Source organism: Rhinichthys klamathensis, unplaced genomic scaffold (genome assembly GCF_029890125.1).
Source record: "Rhinichthys klamathensis goyatoka isolate OS25496 unplaced genomic scaffold, OSU_Roscu_1.1 h1tg000272l_1, whole genome shotgun sequence".
In the NCBI taxonomy this organism is placed as follows: domain Eukaryota; kingdom Metazoa; phylum Chordata; class Actinopteri; order Cypriniformes; family Leuciscidae; genus Rhinichthys; species Rhinichthys klamathensis.
In genome coordinates, this window is record NW_026606792.1 from 72,501 (window position 1) to 89,184 (window position 16,684).

Below are 16,684 nucleotides of genomic sequence, written 5' to 3' on the forward strand. Positions count from 1 at the left end.
CTCCGAGGCTGGTCTCTCGCTTCTTCTGTCTGACTCCACCGCTTCCAGCAGTTCTGGTGAGAGCAACACACTGTAATGGTGTTGGATTTGATGAAGTGATGCAGGGGAGGAATATCTGGACTCAGATCTGTTCTCTGTCAGAATAAATCCCTTTTCGTAACTTTGCAGATCATATACATGCACATCACACACTAAAGGAAAAGGAAAATATTAAAAAGCATCATATGACTTCTTTAAACGCTTATTTGTTTTATTCTTTGACATAACAAACCAATATAAGAGAACAGTGACCACAGAAACAGCACATAACCAGATACATGCATCGTCAAAACACAAACAACTACAGAAAATAGAAACGGTTATTTTATCACACTTACTTCGAGTTACTCGAGTATTAGTAGACTGTTAGGGTTCTGTTAGCTAGTTAGTAGCAGGGCCTAAACTAACTTTTTGCCACACCTGCCATTGGCCGCTGACTTAAGAAACTTTACCGGCCATCAAACAAGTTACAAACTACTGTAAACACAGCTAAACCTACTAGCCTAACTTATTTACACTTAAAACATTAATAAAGACAAGTAAACAGTCAGTAATCGATCAAAGTACAAGCACTAGCAAAAATAAATGAAATAGGACTAAGATACAAATGAAATAAACGGTGTTTTTCAGGCAGATCTAACTCGCTCGTTCAAGCGCAAGAAGAAGTGAGAGAGTTCAGTTTAGTACTCGCACGCTGTGTGACGTGGCTTTCTCCAAATGCATCGAGTTCCCTTTAGCATCTTCTTGCGCTTGAATATTTAAATTGGCAAGGGTTTGCACTGGCCCGTCGACTGTGCCGAGCGTCGTTCATGTTTGTTCTCACAGCGTTGCATTGTTAGAATTCATAAAAATGTTTCGGCCAACTGGCGTTAGACACGGTTTCAAACATTATTTTGATATGTTAATTTTAGGCCCTGGTCATCAGTATTACATAACAATATAGAGATAGCAGGCATTAAGCAGACAGTCTTCTAATACTCCACTAGTACTCCACTAGTACTCCACTAGTACTCCACTAATACTCTACTAATACTCCACTAATACTCCACTAGTATTCCACTAGTATTCCACTAACACTCCACTAACACTCCACTAACACTCCACTAACACTCCACTAATACTCCACTAGTACTCCACTAGTACTCCACTAGTACTCCACTTACACTCCACTCCACTAATACTCCACTAGTACTCCACTAGTACTCCACTAACACTCCACTAACACTCCACTAACACTCCACTAACACTCCACTAACACTCCACTAACACTCCACTAATACTCCACTAACACTCCACTAGTACTCCACTAGTACTCCACTAGTACTCCACTAGTACTCCACTAGTACTCCACTAACACTCCACTAACACTCCACTAGTACTCCACTAGTACTCCACTAACACTCCACTAACACTCCACTAACACTCCACTAACACTCCACTAACACTCCACTAGTACTCCACTAGTACTCCACTAGTACTCCACTAGTACTCCACTAACACTCCACTCCACTAACACTCCACTAACACTCCACTAGTGCTCCACTAATGCTCCACTAATACTCCACTAGTACTCCACTAACACTCCACTAACACTCCACTAACACTCCACTAGTACTCCACTAACACTCCACTAACACTCCACTAGTACTCCACTAGTACTCCACTAGTACTCCACTAGTACTCCACTAGTACTCCACAAGTACTACACTAACACTCCACTAATACTCCACTAGTACTACACTAGTACTCCACTAACACTCCACTAACACTCCACTAACACTCCACTAGTACTCCACTAATACTCCACTAGTACTCCACTAGTACTCCACTAGTACTCCACTAACACTCCACTCCACTAACACTCCACTAACACTCCACTAACACTCCACTAGTACTCCACTAATACTCCACTAATACTCCACTAGTACTCCACTAGTACTCCACTAACACTCCACTAGTACTCCACTAACACTCCACTAGTACTCCACTAGTACTCCACTAGTACTCCACTAGTACTCCACTAGTACTCCACTAGTACTCCACTAACACTCCACTAGTACTCCACTAGTACTCCACTAACACTCCACTAGTACTCCACTAGTACTCCACTAGTACTCCACTAACACTCCACTAGTACTCCACTAGTACTCCACTAATACTCCACTAATACTCCACTAGTACTCCACTAGTACTCCACTAGTACTCCACTAACACTAGTACTCCACTAGTACTCCACTAACACTCCACTAACACTCCACTAGTACTCCACTAGTACTCCACTAATACTCCACTAGTACTCCACTAATACTCCACTAATACTCCACTAGTACTCCACTAATACTCCACTAACACTCCACTAACACTCCACTAGTACTCCACTAATACTCTACTAATACTCTACTAATACTCCACTAGTACTCCACTAACACTCCACTAGTACTCCACTAGTACTCCACTAGTACTCCACTAATACTCCACTAACACTCCACTAACACTCCACTAACACTCCACTAACACTCCACTAATACTCTACTAATACTCTACTAATACTCCACTAGTACTCCACTAACACTCCACTAGTACTCCACTAGTACTCCACTAGTACTCCACTAATACTCCACTAACACTCCACTAACACTCCACTAACACTCCACTAACACTCCACGAATACTCCACGAATACTCCACTAATACTCCACTAGTACTCCACTAACACTCCACTAACACTCCACTAACACTCCACTAGTACTCCACTAATACTCCACTAGTACTCTACTAGTACTCTACTAGTACTCCACTAACACTCCACTAACACTCCACTAACACTCCACTAGTACTCCACTAGTACTCCACTAGTACTCCACTAGTACTCCACTAACACTCCACTAACACTCCACTAACACTCCACTAGTACTCCACTAGTACTCCACTAGTACTCCACTAGTACTCCACTAATACTCCACTAGTACTCCACTAGTACTCCACTAGTACTCCACTAGTACTCCACTAACACTCCACTAGTACTCCACTAGTACTCCACTAATACTCCACTAGTACTCCACTAGTACTACACTAGTACTCCACTAACACTCCACTAGTACTCCACTAGTATTCCACTAGTACTCCACTAACACTCCACTAGTACTCCACTAACACTCCACTAGTACTCCACTAACACTCCACTAGTACTCCACTAACACTCCACTAGTACTCCACTAACACTCCACTAGTACTCCACTAGTACTCCACTAGTACTCCACTAACACTCCACTAACACTCCACTAACACTCCACTAACACTCCACTAGTACTCCACTAGTACTCCACTAGTACTCCACTAACACTCCACTCCACTAACACTCCACTAGTACTCCACTAGTACTCCACTAGTACTCCACTAATATGCTAATGAGAGTTCGTTGACATGTAGTTGCAAAGTTACTTATAGTTTGTAGAATGTCTAAATGGGACTATCGAAATAAAGTCTAACCCTTTAAATAAATGGGAAAACTTGCTGGTTGAACCAGTTTTAAGTCAAAAGGTCTTTATTGCATGATACTGCATAAAAAAAATCCATTTATTGTTTGGATTTAAAGTGCACAAAACCTTTCCCACAATCCTCCTCGGCCCTGCTCCGTCTCATCTGTGTAACTAATGCCTGTTGTTTTCCAGAGCTCGATCGAGAGTGGGAATAAAGTTCTTCTCTTCACTCCCGCTGAACTCATCCACACACTCTTCGAGGACACCGCCTCGGTCCAGAAGACGAAGATAAGCAGCGAGGAGGAAGACGAGGAGGAGACTGTGACGTTCAAGAGAATCGTGGCACACTATCTGGACGCTCGAGGTTCCTCTCTGCTCCTCTGCCCAGTGTCCTCTAGCTGTGAGTCGAGTGGCGATGTCCACGCGAGCCTCAGCTCCTCCACAGACGCTCCGAGTCTGATTGTGTTCGAGGACGGCCCTGAGCCGACAGCTTCTCCTCGGGGAACGAGTGCTCTCCAGCGCTCGAGCATCGCTCTGCACACACACGAGGACGACGGAGAGAGCGCGACTGATGTGAACCTGTTCTCCGTGACCATACGAGGAGTTTCTGCTGAACCTGTGGAAACCTGCAGTGTTATAGACGAGCTGGGCTTATATCCTCAGAACCTGTTACTGACTGATCCACAGTCACACAACTCCCCTGGGAAACACATCTCAGAGGAAGAGGAGGAAGAGGATGAGGAATGCTCGGGGTACTTGAGTCGAAATTAGATTCCTGGGAAATGAACTAAATCCTTTGCATTATAGACGTGAGAATATTAAAGAACACGCAAGCATATAAAGATGATTAATGTATTTTTATACTGTATTGATTTTTTTAATTTTATAGTGTATTTTTTATTATTCTTGTTTTGAATAGCATTTCATTCTGATGGAGATGATGTCATACAAACATTATTCTTATTGCTGGATGAGGAACAGAAAGTGTTTATCACAAACATTCATTTATTTAGTAATTCTTCTATTACTCTTGGATATGTTTAGGTCTCAAGGACCGTTCACACCACAGACAATAACTATAAAGTTTAAATAATTGTTGTAGTTCTTTGAGAACGGCGGAGTTCACATCACAATTCCACTGAACAAAATTATAAACGCAACACTTTTGTTTTTGCCGCATTATTCATGAGCTGAACTCAAAGATCTAAGACTTTTCTATGTACACAAAAGGCCTATTTCTCTCAAATATTGTTCACAAATCTGTGTTAGTGAGCGCTTCTCCTGTGCCGAGATCATCCATCCACCTCACAGGTGTGGCGTATCAAGATGCTGATTACACAGCAGGATTATTGCACAGGTGTGCCTTAGGCTGTCCACAACAAAAGGCCACTGTAAAATGTGCAGTTTTAGGTCAAGGGTTCGATTCCCAGGGAAAGCAAGAACTGATAAGAATGTAAATGTCCTTGAAATGCAATGTAAGTGGCTTTGGATAAAAGCAGACCAACATTTATGAAGAGTTAAGTACCCAATTTCAGCTTGCTGTACAAACATTGTGATTGAGTTTGATGAATGCATTATGAAGATCGCCCTTTACAAAGAGTTAAGTACCCAATTCCAGCTTTCTGTACTAACATTGTGATTGAGTTTATGGAGGCCTTGTGACCTATTAGAAGATCTGTCCATGTTCGCTGTTCTATTTTCATGAGGTTGAAGCTGGTGATGGGAAGGCACGTTTGTGTTCCTGAATAACCCCCCTGTGCAGCCGCCTCATCATTGCACTTTCTCCCCCCCTCGGTTGGAACCCGAGCAGCAGTTTGGATGATCCAGGTTGAATGGAGTGAAGGCTTAAACCCACTGTGAGGTATTTGTGGAATTGCAGTGCTTACAAGTTGAAGTGTGCACGTGTGAATTGTGGAGGGATTGCTGTATACACAAGTGTGAAGAAGATTTAACCATTCCGTTCGCTCCAATTTTTCCTGGGATCGTCCAGCCCGTGTGGGGTGGGGAAGTTTATAGTCCAGCTGTATAGATGTGTGCAGGTGCCGATTGACTCTCATCTTAAGGAAACGAGAAAGCCAGTCACTCACGCTGCCCAGGACTCACCGACCTCGAAGACCGCTACTTCCTGAGTTCCTTGCGAGTTCCAAAGCTACTCTACTGCAGGTACTTCAGCTGTATTGCTGTGTTACAGGAACCAAGAAAGCCAGACACTCACCTGAAGGTCCCCTTGCCTGAGCTCCCGAGTTCCACTGCCGTCTGGAAGGAGTAGGAAACGCTAGCCCTCACGTTGTCTGGAGTTGTTCTCCTGGAGATCCTTGTAGTCCGTCTTGAGCTCCACCGTGATCCTAAGGAAACAAGAGAAGTCTGTTACTTATCCACTTTGAGTCACTCACCTGAAGGTCCCTTTGCCTGAGCTCCTGAGATCCACTGCCGTCTGGAAGGAGTAGAAAACGCCGGCCCTCACGTTGAATGGAGTTGTTCTCCTGGAGATCCTTGTAGCCCGTCTTGAGCTCCGCCGTGATCCTAAGGAAATAAGAGAAGTCTGTTACTTATCCATTTTGAGTCACTCACCTGAAGGTCCCCTTGCCTGAGCTCCCGAGTTCCACTGCCGTCTGGAAGGAGTAGGAAACGCCAGCCCTCACGTTGTATGGAGTTGCTCTTCTGGAGACGCTTGTAGCCCGCCTTGAGCTCCTCCGGGATCCTAAGGAAACAAAAGAAGTCTGTTACTTACCCATTCTGAGTCATTCACCTGAAGGCCCCTTTGCCTGAACTCCTGAGTTCCGCTGCCGTCTGGAAGAGTGGAACGAGTTTAGCCGTCCAGGCGGACGCCCTTTTAAACCTGTTTTAATATTTAATAAAGACAAATTACTTACTGTACCTTGTGTCCAGCCTCGTGGTGTTCTTGGTGTAGCTCCTCAGAGTGGTAGTTGGTACGGGTCGTGGTTTCTCCCCACCTCCGGCCTGTGACATAAATTGGCGCAGTCGGCAGGATTCCACTCTGAGTTGAGCAGCCAGGGGCACGCGATGGCGGATGAAGAACCGCCGGTAGGCCGGCCTCCGGTCACCCCTGTGTTTATGGGAGCCCCGTGGGCCCAGAAGTATGGTGGACCCGGATCGGAATTGAATCTGACTGAATGGAGAGCCCAAGTGGAGTATCTGGCGGGATTGCAAGGGTTGAGCGATCCCCAGAAGGTTCAGTTCGTCTTGAACTCCCTGGAAGGGGAAGCGAAGCGAGAGGTCCAAGCCGCATCTGCGGCCACTCGAGCCAGTGCACAAGCCATCTTCGAGTTTCTGGCAGGACAGTACGGCGATGCCACCCCTGTGGCTGTGCTTCGAGCTCAATTCTTTAATTATAAACAAGGGCCTAGACAAACTCTGCGGGCCTTCGCCCTCCGCTTACGGGAGCAGCATGCCCGGCTGAAGGGGCGCAGAGAGCATGGGCTGGGGGCAGAAGAGACGCTATTGCGAGACCAGTTCCTCCTGGGCCTACGAGAAGGGCCTTTGCGGCAGAGCCTGCGCTTACAGCTTCGCAGGGATGCGACCTTAACCTTCGAAGACCTCCGCCGGGAAGCTCTGGCGTTGGAACAAGATTATGCAGAGACGGTGGATTCGCCCGTGTGTATGGCTGCCAGGGAGGTTGGTGCTCCGGTGCCCCCGGGGCCGTCTGACTGGAAACAAGATCTACGGGCAGAGCTCAAGAAGGATGTCCGTGAACAAATGGCTGAACTGTCTAAGACTCTCCTGGAGGAACTCCGTCATGGGCGGCCTGACTCCTCAACTCTGGCTCGAGAACGTTCATGGTCAGATGGAAGACGAGACCCAGGCAGGCGCCCAGGTCGGACCAGCGGCCCTAAGTACCAGTGGGATGAACAGGGACGCCCGGTCTGCAATGGATGTGGAGAACCTGGTTATTACATCCGTCAGTGCAGTGCGCGGCGAAATTCGCAAGGGGGTTTTTAGAACGACCGGCCACTGTGGGTCAAGTGGTCGGGACCCCCTTTATTAACCCTCCCCTAGCCCCAGCCCCAAGAGACAGCTTGATCGGGCAGTGTCCGCTGGTCGAGATCCGAGTGAACGACACCGTGGTGTGGTGCCTAGTGGACACGGGGTCCCAGGTGACTTTGTTCTCGGAGAGTTTGGCCAAGGAACTGTTTGGGGTTCGGTGCTTACCTGAGACAGAAGCCCCGTGGCTCGTTCTACGAGGGGCGAATGGATTAGAGATCCCATACATCGGATACAGAGTTACAGACTTCGAGATCCACGGGACAACCATTCTGCAGAAGGGAGTCGTTATCGTTCGGGACTCTTGTTTAGGGGCACACCGGGCTTTGCTAGGAATGAACGTGATTACGGATTGTTGGGAAGAATTGTTTCGGATGGGGCCTGTTCGAACTGCCCCGATTGCCGAGAGGAGGGAGTGGAGACGCATTGTGGCTGATTGTCGACGGATACAGATAGCCAGTTCCCAACAAGATCGGGAAGATACCGGCCGGGTGGCCTGTCGCTATGCCCTTTCTGTCCCGGCCCAGAGTGAGGCCGTTCTCTGGGCTCGGTTGCCTGCTCGGGCTTATGGTCCAGACGATTGGGTCCTTGTTGAGCCCCATTGGGATTGTCAGCGAGTGGAAGTGGCACGAGGATTGGCTGTGGCCCGTCGTGGACGAGTGGCGGTGCGAGTGCGGAACAGGAACCCCTACCCCGTCCATCTCTACCGGCATCAACGTCTAGCCCGGGTGACCCCGGTGGGACCCCAGCAAGTGAGAGAGGGCCGAGAGGTCAGCTTCTGCCAGGTGAGCTCGACAGTGGTGGAGGTGGCTCTGACGCACGAACCATCCCGGGCCAACGGCTCCAGTGGAGACCTGCCGGTCCATCTACAGGAAGAGTCTTTGCAAGGAGAAGGCCTGGAGGAGAGTCAAGTCTGTCAGCTTCAGAGTATGTTGGCCAAATGGCAACACGTATTCTCCTCTCATGAGGAGGACCATGGCTGTACAAATGTGGTGAAACATTCCATCCCCACGGGAGATGCAGCACCCAGTCGGGAGCGGTACCGGCCGGTCCCTCCGACCCTGTATTCCGAAATACGCACCTTGCTGAAAGGAATGTTAGAGCAAGGGATCATTCGGGAGAGCAGTAGCCCCTGGGCGGCCCCGATCGTCCTGGTGCGCAAAAAGACCGGCGCTTGGAGGTTTTGCGTGGACTATCGGAGGTTGAATCAGGTCACCAAGAAAGATGCGTTTCGCTTGCCTAGGATCGAAGACTCCCTCACCAGCCTGACACATGCCGCTTGGTACTCTACCCTCGATCTCGCTAGCGGATACTGGCAGGTACAGGTGGAGGAGAGGGACCGGGAGAAGACCGCCTTCACTACGCCTTTTGGCCTATTTGAATGGGACCGGATGCCCTTCGGCCTTTGCAATGCCCCCGCCACCTTCCAACGGCTCATGCAGCGGTGTCTGGGTGGGCAGCTGGTGGACACCACCTTGGTATACTTGGACGATGTAATAGTCTACTCGCCGGACTTTGCGTCCCATTTGTTACATCTCGAGCAAGTGTTTCAGGCCATGGAGCGATATGGGCTGAAGCTCCAGCCCGGTAAATGCCAACTCCTCCGGAAAGAGGTTAAATTTCTGGGCCATTGTGTTGGGGCGGCAGGAGTCGCGGTAGACCCAGACAAGGTGTCGGCTGTCCAAGACTGGGCTCCTCCGAGGACTGTACGGCAAGTGAGGTCGTTTCTGGGTTTTGTTGGGTACTATAGGCGGTTCATTAAGGACTTCTCCAGGATTGCTAAGCCGCTAAACCAACTTCTGGCTGGCTCGGGTCGCTCGCGGGGCCGTGGATCCCCCTCGGTCGCCTGGGACCAGGCGTGCGAGGAGGCCTTTCAGAAACTGAAGCGGGAGTTGCTACAGGCTCCAATTCTGGCATATGCAGACTTTGCACAACCCTTCATCCTGTACACCGACGCCAGTAACATCGGGCTAGGAGCAGTGTTGGCTCAGAAACAGCAAGGAGTGGAGCGAGTCATCGCTTATGCGAACCGAAGCCTTCACCCTGCAGAGCGAAATGATGCCAACTATAGCTCCTTCAAGATCGAGCTGTTGGCTATGAAGTGGGCTCTGTGTGAGAAATTTAAGGATTATCTATGGGGAGCCAAAGTACTGGTGGTTACCGATAATAGCCCGTTGGTTCACTTGCAAACGGCTAAGCTGGGGGCGGTCGAACAACGGTGGGTGGCACAACTCGCTAATTTTGACTACCAACTCCAGTATCGGCCAGGGCGGGAACACGCCAATGCAGATGCCTTGTCTCGACTACCTGTGGGCAGCAGCAATGGTCGTCCACCCGTACCACCTGTAGATGAGGAGCTAATGGTTGGAATAGTTGAGGCGCCTGGGGTGCAACAGGAAGAAGTCCCGGCAAGCTGGGGATGGGATCCGCAGCGTTGGAGGAGACTACAGGGAGAGGACGAGGGGCTGGTGGCCATACGAACTTACTTGGAACAGGGAGAACCCCCTGGAGCGGCAGAACGGAAAGGCCAGACACGGACTGTGGGCAAGCTCTTGGTACAATGGGACCGGCTTTGTTTGAGAGACGGAGTAGTCTGCCGTAACATCCAGGATTCTAAAACTAATGAGATCGTGTGCCAGGTGGTGGTGCCAGAAAGTCAAGTGCAGCACTTGCTACGGGCGTATCACGCTCAGTTAGGACATCAAGGGAAGGAGAGGACTGTGGCCTTGGTGCGGAGGCATTTCTATTGGTTGGGGATGGAGGCAGCTGTGGGCCTGTACGTCAAGGGATGTGCCCGGTGTATGTTGTTCAAAGCTAGAAGAGAAGCTAAAGCCCCGTTGGTCCCAGTACAGCCTAGGGCCCCCTTACATATGATTGCCATGGACTTCCTGACGTTGAGTCGACCCGCTGACCTCTGCCAGAACATTTTAGTGGTGACTGATCTATTTACCAAATATGCGTGGGCAATTCCGACTCCGGATCAGACAGCAGCCACCACGGCGAATGCCCTGTGGAGGGCAGTGTTCCAGCCATTCGGGTGCCCCGAGACCCTGCATTCCGATCAAGGACCCAACTTTGAGTCTCGATTGATTCAGGAGCTGTGCCGAATCTATGGGTGCAAGAAGACTCGCACCACTCCATACCACCCACAAGGGAATGGGGGATGTGAACGGTTCAATCAGACCTTGTTGGGACTTCTGGGGACGTTAGATGTGGACCAACAAAGCCGGTGGACAGATAGCCTTCCGGCTTTAGTGCAGGCCTATAACAACAGCGTCCACAGCACCACGGGGTATGCCCCAGCTTATTTGATGTTTGGGAGGCATATACATTTGCCCACCGATCTACTCCTGGGGACGATGGCAGCTGGAGAACCTTCAACCCGTACCGAATGGGCACATCGACATCATCGGCAACTCCATGCGGCCTACGAACGGGTCGCTGATCACATTGGTAGGGCGGCTACCAAGAACAAACGGATATACAATCGAACCGCACGGGAGGCCCCTTTGCTACCCGGAGAACGGGTGTTGGTGCGGGATAATCGGCGGCAGGGCAAGGGTAAGCTCAGCGATAGGTGGGAAGCTACGCCTTATGTGGTGGAGAGACAACAGGGTCCGAACCAGCCAGTTTATATCATTCGGCCCGAAGGAAGATCGGGGCCGGAAAGGGTACTGCACCGGAACTTGCTTCGCCCGTGTCCAAATTACCCGAGGCTTTTGGCCGCAGCCCCCGCAATACCGATGGCGCAGGAAGCACCCCTGGTAGGCTGGGCGGTGTTACCAAGGGGCCCAGACATCGAGGCCAGGGGAGCGGAGCCGGTCTCCCCGCCTAGGCGGTCACAAAGAGAAACCCGAGGAGTGCCCCCAGAGAGATATGGGGAGTGGGTAGCAGAGTCCGGTTCTAGGGACTAGAACGGAATGGTGGGGGAGGATGTCACCGGGTGACTAAGCCGGAACTAAAATTCGGTGCATAGTCCCCCGGGGGGAGCACTTCCGGTGTAACATCAGGCCGGTTCCGGTTTGCCGTCATGGCCGATCTAACGGGAAAACGCGGAGAAATTGTTTACAGCTGAATGAAATGAGAGTTGATTACGGTGGCGAGCGAGAGTGTATGTTTCCAGAGGATATAAATGGAGCAGTTGAAGGAAGAGGGAGAATGGAAAAACAAACGGCGAGGTACGGAGAGTGAAGGACTGGCCAAAAGTGAGCAGACGGGCGAGGGAGAAGATTGTCCCCGTGAGTGTGAAGACCAACATTTATGAAGAGTTAAGTACCCAATTTCAGCTTGCTGTACAAACATTGTGATTGAGTTTGATGAATGCATTATGAAGATCGCCCTTTACGAAGAGTTAAGTACCCAATTCCAGCTTTCTGTACTAACATTGTGATTGAGTTTATGGAGGCCTTGTGACCTATTAGAAGATCTGTCCATGTTCGCTGTTCTATTTTCATGAGGTTGAAGCTGGTGATGGGAAGGCACGTTTGTGTTCCTGAATAACCCCCCTGTGCAGCCGTCTCATCATTGCACTTTCTCCCCCCCTCGGTTGGAACCCGAGCAGCAGTTTGGATGATCCAGGTTGAATGGAGTGAAGGCTTAAACCCACTGTGAGGTATTTGTGGAATTGCAGTGCTTACAAGTTGAAGTGTTCACGTGTGAATTGTGGAGGGATTGCTGTATACACAAGTGTGAAGAAGATTTAGCCATTCCGTTCGCTCCAATTTTTCCTGGGATCGTCCAGCCCGTGTGGGGTGGGGAAGTTTATAGTCCAGCTGTATAGATGTGTGCAGGTGCCGATTGACTCTCATCTTGAGGAAACGAGAAAGCCAGTCACTCACGCTGCCCAGGACTCATCGACCTCGAAGACCGCCACTTCCTGAGTTCCTCACGAGTCCAAAGCTCCTCTACTGCAGGTACTTCAGCTCTATTGCTGTGTTACAGGAACCGAGGAAGCCAGCCACTCACGCTGCCCAGGACTCACCGACCTCGAAGACTGCTACTTCCTGAGTTCCTTGCGAGTTCCAAAGCTACTCTACTGCAGGTACTTCAGCTGTATTGCTGTGTTACAGGAACCAAGAAAGCCAGTCACTCACCTGAAGGTCCCCTTGCCTGAGCTCCCGAGTTCCACTGCCGTCTGGAAGGAGTAGGAAACGCTAGCCCTCACGTTGTCTGGAGTTGTTCTCCTGGAGATCCTTGTAGTCCGTCTTGAGCTCCACCGTGATCCTAAGGAAACAAGAGAAGTCTGTTACTTATCCACTTTGAGTCACTCACCTGAAGGTCCCTTTGCCTGAGCTCCTGAGATCCACTGCCGTCTGGAAGGAGTAGAAAACGCTGGCCCTCACGTTGAATGGAGTTGTTCTCCTGGAGATCCTTGTAGCCCGTCTTGAGCTCCGCCGTGATCCTAAGGAAATAAGAGAAGTCTGTTACTTATCCATTTTGAGTCACTCACCTGAAGGTCCCCTTGCCTGAGCTCCCGAGTTCCACTGCCGTCTGGAAGGAGTAGGAAACGCCAGCCCTCACGTTGTATGGAGTTGCTCTTCTGGAGACGCTTGTAGCCCGCCTTGAGCTCCTCCGGGATCCTAAGGAAACAAAAGAAGTCTGTTACTTACCCATTCTGAGTCATTCACCTGAAGGCCCCTTTGCCTGAACTCCTGAGTTCCGCTGCCGTCTGGAAGAGTGGAACGAGTTTAGCCGTCCAGGCGGACGCCCTTTTAAACCTGTTTTAATATTTAATAAAGACAAATTACTTACTGTACCTTGTGTCCAGCCTCGTGGTGTTCTTGGTGTAGCTCCTCAGAGTGGTAGTTGGTACGGGTCGTGGTTTCTCCCCACCCCCGGCCTGTGACACTTTCATGATCTCTGTGAACTGGAGCGCGTGAACTTGAAATGTTCACTTTTAAACGAACAATTAAAATGCCTCTTTATTTATTCAGACACATTTATTATCATTAGTCTATAAATCATGGTTCTAGAGACATGGCTCTTCTCATTCAGCATTGCGGGAAAAATATAATTTCCAGGTTCTAATCTGGCCTTAGAAAACCAGTAAAATCGACATTTGTCCCATAGTAATTTGTGAATATTTTAAATGTTTAATAAAGGGGCAAAAAGTCTTCTTTTTTTTTTTCTTTTTTTTTTGCGCAGCATTTGTGTAGCCTACTACAGTTCAAATTTTGGTGTTCAACTTTGGCTTTTAAAAATACAACAACCTTTCATTTTTAGTTTTTCAATTACGGGTTAAAAAAAAGAAAAACAAATGGACGCAAAAGTAGGCTACCTTATATTATTAAATATTTACAATAATGTTTTTGTAGAAACGTTCGATAGTCAATTAAAATACTAGTAAAATCAAAGACTTTAATCTAAAAAACTATCACTAAACTATCTTTAGTTTAATAGTCTGTGTAAATTTGCATCCATTCGTTTTTAATTTTTTTAACCCGTAGGCCTAATTGAAAAACGAAAAATGAACGGTTTTAAAAGGCATAGGCCTAGTTGAACACCAACATTTGAATTTGAACTGTAGGCTACACACCAAATGCTGCACCAAAAATGCTGTCGTCACCGGCGCGCAATGAATTATGGGGTAGGATCAGGGTAGGATAGGCCGCTAAGTGTCCATTTATGTATCCTTCCTTTCACGGGGAAACGAAGGGTGAATTTGGCGTCGCTTTTGAATCAGGGTAGCCGTCGTCACGCCGTGATGACGTAACCGGCCTTCGAATACGGCCTTTGAAGGATGCGGAATTGAATTGGGACAGCCTTCATCGCGCCGCGGTGACGCAATCGGCCTTCAAATGCGTCCTTCGAAGATGCAGCCTTTGAATTGGGACAGCCTTCGTCACGCCGCTGTGACGCAATCGGCCTTCAAATGCGGCCAATCGGCCTTCAAATGCGGCCTTCGGAGGACGCAGCCTTCACATTGGGACACAGCTCTTGTCTATTGTTTAACGTGATGTTGGTTGTTCCTGTTCCCGAGCCCTGTATCCAGTCTTGCTTGTTGTAAAGTTTGTAGTTTGTTAATTAAAGTGTGTGCTGCAGTTGGATCCTGCCTCATCTTTACTTCAACCGCACCTCGTTACAACTAACCAGTGAACTCCACTACGACTACACTAGAAAGGGACGTCCTGAACTATATATGGCCGCTGGGACTCTCGAGTGCATGAAGTGTCCAACAATTCATACTTAGTTTTTATGGTTAAATTAGTGCATCATCTGGGAATTTTAAGTGCACCTTTTCTTGTTGAGATTTTCAGTGTGAACACACTTCATGCACTATTTATATTAAAAACATGTCTTTGAATGGAGTATAAGTACACACAATGGGACGCATTATATGCTTCTAACCACGACTGGACAGCTTTACAAGTTTACGATGCCATTTGTAAAATTTTGTTGGAACTGTTGTTCTTGTAAAGACAGAATCACTGAATAATGTTGGTAACGACGGATCTTGCGACCTTAGTTAGCTAATGATGCTAATCCACCTTTTCTATCGTTCTCATTTTATGGCATAATGCCCACATATTTAATGTGTAATAATCTAAAACACTGTACAGTAAAAAGTAATGTCACCTTTCAATTTTATATTTTTACATGTAGAATGTACAAATCTGTATAAAAAATAATAATAAAAAAATTAAAATGTTATATAATTTAGATAAACTTAAAAACGGCACAAGGGTAAACCATTATTTTTTGGTGTGTGTAGAAGTTGTTTATATACCATTTCAATCATGCTTTAGTTAGTATCGTTTTCCACCATGCCACACAGTAGTCCTCTACATTACTTATAAACAAATTTGTTTACATTAAATTGTTTACATCATTGGGCAATCATATCATAGTGTACTACATGTCAAGATACTGTACACACCATGAAAAATACACACGTGAAATTACATTAATTCATTCTTGCATTACTTTTTTTGGTCTTCAAGTTATTTTCTTATCTCTCCCCTCTGTATCTTTGGATATTCTTGCTTACATTTTTCATTGTGTAGATAGCATCTATAGAAGCGGACTATGACATACATTACAACAGTATTACAGAATTACAACAGCACTCTTGCAGATTAACCTGTTTTGCACACTTAAACACAGAACCAGGAAACAGGAATCACGTGAGTTCAGAGAAACTAAAGTGCAGTCGAGCTGTTGTGTGTTTGTGTGTCTCATGCAGTAAAATAGCAGAAGCCAGAATTTCAGTGTATAAGAATGAGTTCCTGTGTTCAGTGTGTCTGGATCTCCTGAAGGATCCAGTGGCCATTCCCTGTGGACACAGTTACTGTAAGATCGGTATTACAGGCTGCTGGGATCAGGAGGATCAGCAGAGAGTTTTAAGCTTCATCCCTCGCTGGCAGGGCTTACACGTCCTCTGGCCAGGCAGGCTCCACCCTCCATTCAATGGCGGTCCTCCAGGTGTTCACAGCTAAGATCCTCTGAACCATGGACGAGTCTGGACCAGACCCAGAAGGTTTTCACGATCTCTGTAGCACCACAGACCTGGGTCTAAGCGCCACGAAAGCCACCGCCCACGCCATTGGGAGGGCCACAGCCAGTTTAGTGGTGCTGGAGCACCACTTATGGCTTAACTTGACGGAGATCGAGGACTCGGATAGAACCACCTTCCTCGACTCACCTATTTCCTCCACTGGTCTCTTCGGCCCTGCTGTGGATGGTTTTGCTGAGCGCTTAACATGACCGCACAGAAAGCATTGCAGGCTATGCGACACTTATTGCCTAAGTGCTCCAGCTCTGCAACTTCGAGTCAGCAGCAAGCCAAGCCACCGCCAGCAGCTACTCAGCCTCATCCAATGCATGAGCAGTGGCACCGCCCCTCCATCAGGCAAAACGCTTCCCGCCTAAGCGCCAAAGACCCCGGTCTAGGATTACGCTGGACCCTGAACCCAAGAAGCAGTCCTGATCACCAAGACAGGAAGAGGGAAAGGCTAAGTCTCGCCGCGGCCGGACCGCCCTCCAAAAAGCCCAGAGTGTTCCCCCAAATGCCCTGTTCAGTTCTGACCAATGGAGAAGAAGTCGACCACTGTTATAGCAAAACAAAATAAAAAAAACAAAAATACTCGGCAAAAGAGCACTTTTCTTCTTCCACACCACACGAGTGTCGGTTCCCTGCTCAAATGCAGTGCGCCGCCACACAAAATT

The 16,684-nt window shown here is 48.2% G+C and overlaps 1 protein-coding gene across 1 annotated transcript in view; it reads left to right on the forward strand.

Annotated features, from left to right (window-relative positions):
* Positions 1–4,317, forward strand: part of crfb2 (cytokine receptor family member b2) — a 16,678-nt gene extending 12,361 nt beyond the window's left edge. The window contains exons 6-7 of the mRNA XM_056268444.1: positions 1–56; positions 3,710–4,317. The exon at positions 1–56 is cut by the window's left edge and continues 57 nt beyond it. Coding sequence (XP_056124419.1) covers positions 1–56; positions 3,710–4,288 — 635 coding nt within the window. The 3' untranslated portion in view covers positions 4,289–4,317. The remainder of the gene's footprint in view (positions 57–3,709) is intronic.
* Positions 4,318–16,684: the final 12,367 nt, after the last annotated feature.